This window comes from Cariama cristata, unplaced genomic scaffold (genome assembly GCF_000690535.1).
Source record: "Cariama cristata isolate BGI_N322 unplaced genomic scaffold, ASM69053v1 scaffold263, whole genome shotgun sequence".
Classification (NCBI taxonomy): domain Eukaryota; kingdom Metazoa; phylum Chordata; class Aves; order Cariamiformes; family Cariamidae; genus Cariama; species Cariama cristata.
Window position 1 is genome coordinate 1 of NW_009606396.1, and position 8,570 is coordinate 8,570.

Below are 8,570 nucleotides of genomic sequence, written 5' to 3' on the forward strand. Positions count from 1 at the left end.
CTCAGGCAGGCGGCCGAGAAACCTGCGTGTAGCGACGTGGTCTGTGCCAGTGTATATGGGCACGGCCAACTCCGCGTCAGGGCACGCGTGGGTGCTTACACATCCTCCACGGGATGGTGGGTCACCTCTCTCGGAGAAGACGCCCTCACTGAACTATGCTGCTGGGGCACAGGCACACGCGTACGTACAGGTGCGGTGCCTCAGAAAGGGCACTGACACAATCGCTGGTACAACCGGGCACACAACAAACGATGTCCGCCCCAACCCCTCCTGCCTCTGCACTTGCGTGGTCCTGAGCTGCTGCTACTATTTAGACCTTACTGTCCACCATGTTTCTGGTGGGTAGGTGAGGGGTCGTTGTGGTTGGTCACCGATTCCCCGGCACTCTTCCATTATAAAATATAAAGTATATTTCATTACAAAAATACATGTTTTGCTCAAAGTTCAAGACAAAAGGAGGCCGACTTTGGGAAACACTCGTGACCAGAGATGGGTCTTAGACTGGCAACCTGTAATTCCCAATTCCTCTCCATGTGCCACAAACAGCACCACCATGTTGAAACAACTCCTCCAATGTGTTTGAAGGCTGTAGTAAATAGACCACAGGCTGCCACTTCTGACACTACACTGTGTAAATTGACTGCTTCCTCTTGATAGAAACATATTGGTCACATAGTGACTGAATATGTGAGCAAAAGATGTAGTATGTTTTTCCTAACTGAGCTTTAGGAAATTGCTATTTAAATTGTGCTCTACATGTTAGCATAAGCTACGAGGCTTCAGACTGTCAAAATGAGACCCATGCAGGTAGGCTTTTTCCATACAATAAAATGACAGGTGCCTGTTGAAGAAGGTACAGCAATTCGAAGAAACCTCCAGATTGTTTTGCACTGGGCAAAGCACCAGCAACGAAGCAGAAGGTGAAGAGACATATCACAAGCACCAAGGCAGTGTTTTGCCAAAACATCCCTCAGAGACAGATGAAACAACAGGGAGACTCAGGTTTCCAGCAGTGTCTAAATGAGGTGATAGCACATATGGTCTGGACATTTGTCCTGTGGCTATGCCACGTGTATAAGAAATTTCAGCAGAGTAGCCAGCACTGCGATACAGCATGCATGTTCTGTCACACTGAGATCTGAACATGAACAGGTCCCTCAAAGGTAGAAGATACATGGGAGCAAGTCATCACTGTCGTCAATACATCTTCAAGCTAGCTGGCAGAGGAAAATAAAACCACACAAAAAAGTCAGGATTGTTTGTCCAGGGAAAGGAAAATTCCTCCTGTGACCAAAACTTCAATAAAGAAACAGATGGGAGAAAGGGGACCTTGAAAGCAGGACACGCAGCTCTGAGGGCAGGCAGCTGGAACATACTGAGGAACACGCTGCTGCACAGGAGCTGCACCAAACCAAAGATCTTTGAAATACCTTATCTGTATGCACGTTTCACTGGTGCCAGAGATCCCAGGGTTGCCAATAAAGTGGGGGGAAAGCTCTGGCAAGCCTGGTTCACACAGAATGAGCAGAGCTCCTGTGTCACGGGTTGATGTACCTCATCTGTGCAAGGCCTTTGTTAAAACAGTGCTCTGAAATACAGTCCAGGTTTGCAGAGCAGAGCTGGGTTTCCGAATAGGGCGGCTTTTGGCAAGCGCTAATATGTTACTCTATATTGTACTTTAGTGTCAGATTACCTGTGAACAGTCAGTGAAAAGGTATTGAGAGTAGGAAATCAAAAGTAATTTTTTGTGGGGCACCTGTCCTATGAACTATCTCCTGTCTTAAAAGTTGAGGTATTAACACCCCAGCATCTGCCTGTATCCAAATTTGTGCTTGTAGCCTTGGGGACAGATGTAAAAGGTGAAAGACTTTGTAATTAAAAAATTGAGTTCTTAGCTAATAAAGGTATTTCAAGCACCCACTGTTCTACTGTCATAGCATGAGTACTGGAATAACATTTTGGATTCAGAAAACTCTTTCCTGCCTCTCATCCCTTCTAAGAGATTGTTAATGGACATCTGAAATAAAATTAATTCAAAACTGAATCAAACCAGATTTTCCATGGTAAACTATTGAGTAATTTTGAGTAACAGAAGAAAAAAACCCAAAGGCTTTCTGCTCCTGTAAAGAGGCCATCATGCCACAAGGTAAGTAAAAGGAACAGAAATCCAGATGGCATGTTTTACCTCCTATGGCTGTGATGTAGCATACGGATGCTGCTGGCCTAAGATCTCTGAACACATCAAAGTGGGTTGAACATATGGACACTCACTTACAGTACAGCTCTGTGAGACCTAAGGTGCTGCCTACACATCAAAGGGAACAGCTTAATGCCACATAGGGTGTTGACAGTCTCTCTCAACACCCTCTGTTAACAATAAAATGTGTGACCCTTAAAAATCTTAACAAGTTTGACAAGTAGTTTAAAATTCATCTCAGAGAAATACCTATGTAAATTGAAGATAGCCACTTTATTAATGCAAGAATAAATAATCCAGAAATAACTTTCAGTATTTTAGACCTCATGTAATCATTTTGAAGTAGTTAGTCATTCCATTTCTATGCATTTGGTCAAAGACTATCTCTTATTAGCTATTCTGAAAACAAAAAGAATTGAAGTGGTGTAAAGAATAATGAGGACGGTTTCCATCAAATTGTTTCCTCCCTCCACATTTGTTACCAATATTCTGATATACTTGAAAGAAAATGCAAGCAGTATTCACTTATAAACTTCTAATCATGACCATACATTATGCTACAATAAAAAAATCAGTTTGCGTATTATTAAGCCTAGTTTACAGGCATTTAAAAATGTCAACATGTTTCTCTTCAGTTTTGCTATCAGAGAAACAGAACATGATTAGATATCTACTGAACAGAGTAAGTTGATGAATGCCACAGGGAATATGTAAGCTCATATGCAAGCAAGGGTCAATTAACAATGAAAGGTTTTTGCTGGAGATACTGACAAACATATCTAGGAAATTTGTAGTAATTAAGATTAGAGATAAGATAATTCAGTAGCATGTGATGCCACTGGCATTTAAGTGATTTCATGTATGTATGTAATGTGAAATTTTTTCTTTCACTTTAACTTGGGATTCATTTTAATAACCTAAATTATATTTTTTTATACAGATATAAATGGATGTGTGCATCATCCCAGACAAACTGAAATTTAGTGAAATATTCAGTAACAGTCTGTTCCACATGAAAAATATTGCAAAAGTCTAATTCACTTTTTTAGCTGCTATAAAAAGGTCTCCCATTTCACTCTTGCCTTTGAAGAAGGCATACTATCAAATATATTAAATTGAACCCCACAGATAGCAGACTTCATTGTTTTGTAAAGCACAAACTAATGAAAGGACACAATCATTAGGTAAGGAAGGTCATATTTGGATTAATTGTTAAAGATGTCAATTGACACTCTACATCACCTTTAAAAATACCACACCAATTAAGTACGAATGTTTTAGACATTTAGTTCATACCATTAATTTGAGTATTTTGAGGAATTAAAAGGTTTCTGAGAGAACATAATAAACTGGGATGTTAAATTTTATGTAATTATTTTTCTAAATAAACTTCTTGTAGAGGTTCCCAAATTTACTCTGCTTCTGCATTCCCACGAACAAAGGCCACAGCAGCAGCAGCAGCAATTACCCCCAGAATACGTACCTGCACAGGAGGCACTTAGTCGCTTAGGCAACTTGCACACATCACAGACATGATGCAGTTTGGAAACCTCTGCACTAGCAATTATTTTCAATTATAATTTAAATCTATCTAGCCAGCTTCTTTAAATGACTGTGTTAATGAAAAAAACAAGTCTTCAGCAGCTACTTGGAAAAACAGACAACTGTGCAATATGTTAGGCATATTACTGGATGCCAAAGGTACTGATGTTTCACCACACTGATTACAAGAACCTCTACATCCTTGTGCCATGTTTCTGTATTTTTAGTAATATTTCATTAAAAACAGAGCAGCAAACTTCTGTGATCCTATCAGTGGATAAGAGCTTGTTCAGAGCTGTCTCTGCATTTCAGTGGAGTATCTGTCTATCTGTCCATCCATTCATCCCAAAGATTCTTTAATGTGCAACCCTTTTTCTTCTTCACACACAATTGTAAGACAATGCTTGGATATCTTATTTACATTAAGGGTACTACAGTGAGATTCAAAAATTATTTATTTAGATGAGGAAAGCAACAAAAAAAAATAAAGAATCAAGACAGCCTTCCCGAAGGTGTTTGCCTGCCAGTTATTTGGTTGTGGAACTCGAGAGCTGTATTGAGACCTGTGGTGCTTCTAGCTGTTTAGACAGCGATAAACAGACTCTTTTCTTTGTATTTTTATTCATTAGAACTTTTGTTTGGGCATGGATCTTGAACATTTTTTGCAACCTTCATTAAACAATCATTCACAGGCACAGAAGTACTACCAATTACCAAGTGAAATCAGCTGGTAAACACTCAGGAAGCAAATTACAGCTGGGAAAATTCAAGTCTCATAATTTACTAAAAGATTTCAAGAACAAAAGCAAACAACCACCATCACCACCCCCCCCAAATCAGGCATTGTTTATATACAAGAGGTTGTATGTCACTCTGCCCTCCAAAGAAAAAGAAAAGGAAAAAAAACAAACCAACCCAATGCAGCCTAAGAGCCAACCAACCAACATTATGGAGATTCCATATTTCACAAAACTTGAAGCAGATCACTTTGGGGGGATTTGTGATGTCATCTGAAATGGGAAATAGATAGGTGCATCACAAAAACTGTAGCACAGCAGAAATGCTATTTAAATATTCCTTTAAAAAAAATTTAAGATGTTTGGCAACATAACCAAATGCTGTGATGCTATGAAGCATTTTGGACCTGGGATGAGTTATAGGCTTTCTCATGCTTCTTTTTCACAAGCCCTTGGGTTCTTTACACAACCTCCTGCCATTGTAAGGCTGCCACACCTCTCAAAATATCTTATAAAGGAGGCTGCAGGGTAGAACACGCAGATGTTTTCTTGCTACAAATGTTGATAGAAAAGGCAACTCTCCCCTTACCCCTTCCTTACCCTTTTTTCCTTAGTCCGCACACTTGAAGTTTAGCCTTGCCCCTCTGAAAAGTGCTGTCATCTCAGCAAAAAGGATGAAGCTCCACTTGCACCCTCTGCACTGCTGGAGGACTGAAATCATGGAAATAGTATTGTGCTAGATAGTTGGGGAGGGAGAACACAAGTCAGAGGCATGACATGGTGATACAGCACAGAACAAGACTGGACACAAAAAGAGGAGCAAGACGTATCACGGACACTGATGTATTGCTGTATCAACCCGTAACAATGCTGGTTTCATGTAATACTAGATGTAGGATGCTACTAGAGTATTTTTAACTTGCTTCGTGATAAACAGTTGTTTCAACTATATTCATGAATGGAACATTTGTGCCATAAAGTAAGTAGTTCACAGTTCTCCCTATGTATTTGTCAAGTACAAGCTAATTCCAGTGAGCCACTGTACTACTGCAACCTGAGAGAAAAGCAACTATTTGGTAATGGCACTAATGAGGAGTACATAACTGCACATAATTTAGTGTATCAGTCTCCAAAATCCCTGCATAAAACAACCTGCATGTGCATATAGTGACAAATATTCACCTTGCAACTTGTGTTACGCTTGTTTAACAATCTTCAATAACTTTAAGATTTTACTTACCCTTACAAGAAAAAAAAGTCACTTTTCATACACACAGAAGAACTACTCATATTACTATTTATAGCACATAGGGACACCACTCACCAAGGTTTTGGTTGGTACTAATCAAGCACCCAGGGAATAAAAAGCATCTATAGATAGATATAAAAACCTGTCTTCACATTGTCAATAGACACTTGCAGATTCAAAAGAAGTTATGCACCTGTCTTCTTCACTCTTAGATTAAAGAGTGAAGTCTTCACCCTTAGAGATCTAAACCAGTCATTTTAATTTTCATTTCTTTCTCCCCTCACCTCTAACCTGAGAGAAGTTTCAGGGCATTAGAATTTCAAGAGCAAAAGAACTCAGTGATCAAAACTTCAAACATGCACAATTTTCCAATCCAGAAACACCTAGAGCACACCTAGCAAGAATGACAAGACTTAAAAAAAAAAAAAGGAGTCTTTACAAGTACAATTAAAAATTTATTTTTCTCTTTCTGCATTGAAGTGACACGTTTACACACAATGTGACAGGAAAAAAAAAATCATCTGGATACTAACTAAGGTTATAAGTGTATTTTCCTTTGCAACAGTCCACAATATCAGCAGGGAAATAGAAGAAAAGAAAAAACATGTAACTTTGGATGGTATATCATCCAGCACCTCTGGTTTTACCCACCCCCAAAAACCCACTCACAGCACACTTTTGGCAAAAGTCCCTGAACATATACCCCTCCCTCCCCCCCAAACATTCAGTACATTTTTAAAAACAGGCTCAGTGGCACTTTCTTTTTAATATGACTTCAGTAACATTTTGAAATACAGTGCATCTACACTGCTCTTCACTTTGCTGTAAGGCTAACTTAGACATAAGGCAGACATTACCTTAGCGCTCAAATATTCCATGATAAGACACCTTTATTACATATATCTCTGTTAAATGCAGAGATGCCTGTTTCCCTTCATTGCTTTTCCTCCTGATCAAAAAGCAATTCAGGGAGATGGTGTGCTATACACATCAGAAATTGCAAGGTACTAAAAGTTAAAAAGAAACAGCAATGAATAAAAATAAACAGTATTCACATATCCAAAAAACTTATTTCCATCACTTAAATAATTTTATCTGCCATTACAAAATACATACACTTAAATATCTTTGTAAGAAATAATCATCTAAAGTATCACAGATTATGATTTGCTTTTGATAATCTAACTGCCCTAACTCCAGCGTAAAGATATACCTGGACAGTGTTACTACCTAGGATGTTTTCCTATTATAATTAATTTTCTTAAATATACAGTAAATTCTCTCTAGCTATTTTGACAGATAGTGCAAATAAAGACATTCTTTGGGTCACAATTTTAAAATATTACCACCAATGCTATCTTCAATTAGTTTTAGTAAATGAGTAACAAAATATTCTAAGTATACACAATTTTTAACATCTGTTTAACAATGCATTTTCCTTAGTTACCTCAGCTTAACGCAGATCACAAAAAATGAATAAGCTACAATACTGCTCACCTATCCAAAAGATATGTTATATTTATACTTAAATAAATATATTAAGAAACCTACCTATAAGTTCTCCATTGCTTTCCATTTATTGTTATTGTCCAATGGCATACTACATCAAATCATGATATCAAAGTATCTTTAAAGACAACAAAGATCACTTCAGAAGTACTGCTCAAAGGCAATGAAATAATGCTTTGAGAACCTATGCACATAGGTTAGGCCTACATAGATCCAGCACATTGTATAATAGAGTAATTTATGCTTCTTTTAGAGTCAACTACTGCTTTGCCCTAGCCAGAGATAAAAAGCTTATATTAAATATTATATCATAGATGTAGCAACACAAAGTGGCCCTCTTTGCTATCTAATGTTGCTTGCTGGTTTTACACGTTTATTTGAAGTTACTGGCACCTGATTGCTAGTTCCGTTAGTGGTATTTGTTGCTGAGCCATTCACAACGATGTAATCAACTTTGTTTTCCAATTTCACAAGGCGTTGTAAGATGTCATCAAGAAGAACAGCAATTGTTCTCTTAAGATCAGCTGAAGATAATGGAAAAAACAAATTAGATCCTATTATTTACTATGGGTGAAAAAGAACTGCTATTTCAACACATTCACATCTTAAGACTTGCTGTCCTTCCTACTATACTTTTTGGGAAAATATAGAATTAAATAGCTGCTTGATTTTTCTTTAATACCATTTTTTTGTTATTTTAGGCAAGGAAGATACCACCATAGTAGTGAACTGTGAAGGATGCCAATTAAATATCCGAGTATAAGAACAAAACACTAGCTGGAGCATTAGACTAGCGACTATTCAAAGCCAATATTTCAAATTTCATCCAGACAACAGCACTAGAATACCCAGCTATGGTATCTTTTAGCCTTGGACAGCAACTGTATATATTTAAATACTTTCCAACATAAAAACGGGAGCTCTTAATAGCTTTCCTTTAAACAACAGATCTGTCCCACAGAAAAACTGCCATGAGAAAGTATCTTATCACTTCTTGTATAAAGCGGGGAAAAAAATTGGCATATATTTAGGCCTATATTGATTGAAAAACAAGAGAAAGAACAGTAAAAAAATTCCCATAATCTGGAACACAAAAACAGTAACAAACCTTTCAACAAAAGCTAATTACACTGTTGTCAACGTTCACATCACTCTCTTCTCTCAGATTTGGAAAAAATGAACAAACTTACCAGGTTTTACAAGGTGTTAAGATCCTCCCAACACACGCGGAGATACACAGACTCTCTCTCTTCCCTCCCACCCCCTAATCAGTTCTTAACTAACCAGAAAAATTGGGGAGGAAAAACACAGCTATGAAAGTGAAAAAAAAAGTGTC

General features: G+C 37.9%; 1 protein-coding gene across 1 annotated transcript; it reads right to left on the reverse strand.

Moving 5' to 3' along the window:
• Nucleotides 1-7,576: 7,576 nt before the first annotated feature.
• LOC104158614 (coiled-coil domain-containing protein 126-like) lies at nt 7,577-7,758 on the reverse strand (the record flags this gene model as incomplete). The annotated part of the gene is made up of 1 exon (XM_009696317.1): nt 7,577-7,758. A coding segment is annotated over one exon (182 nt), but the record flags the coding sequence as incomplete, so codon positions are not given.
• Nucleotides 7,759-8,570: the final 812 nt, after the last annotated feature.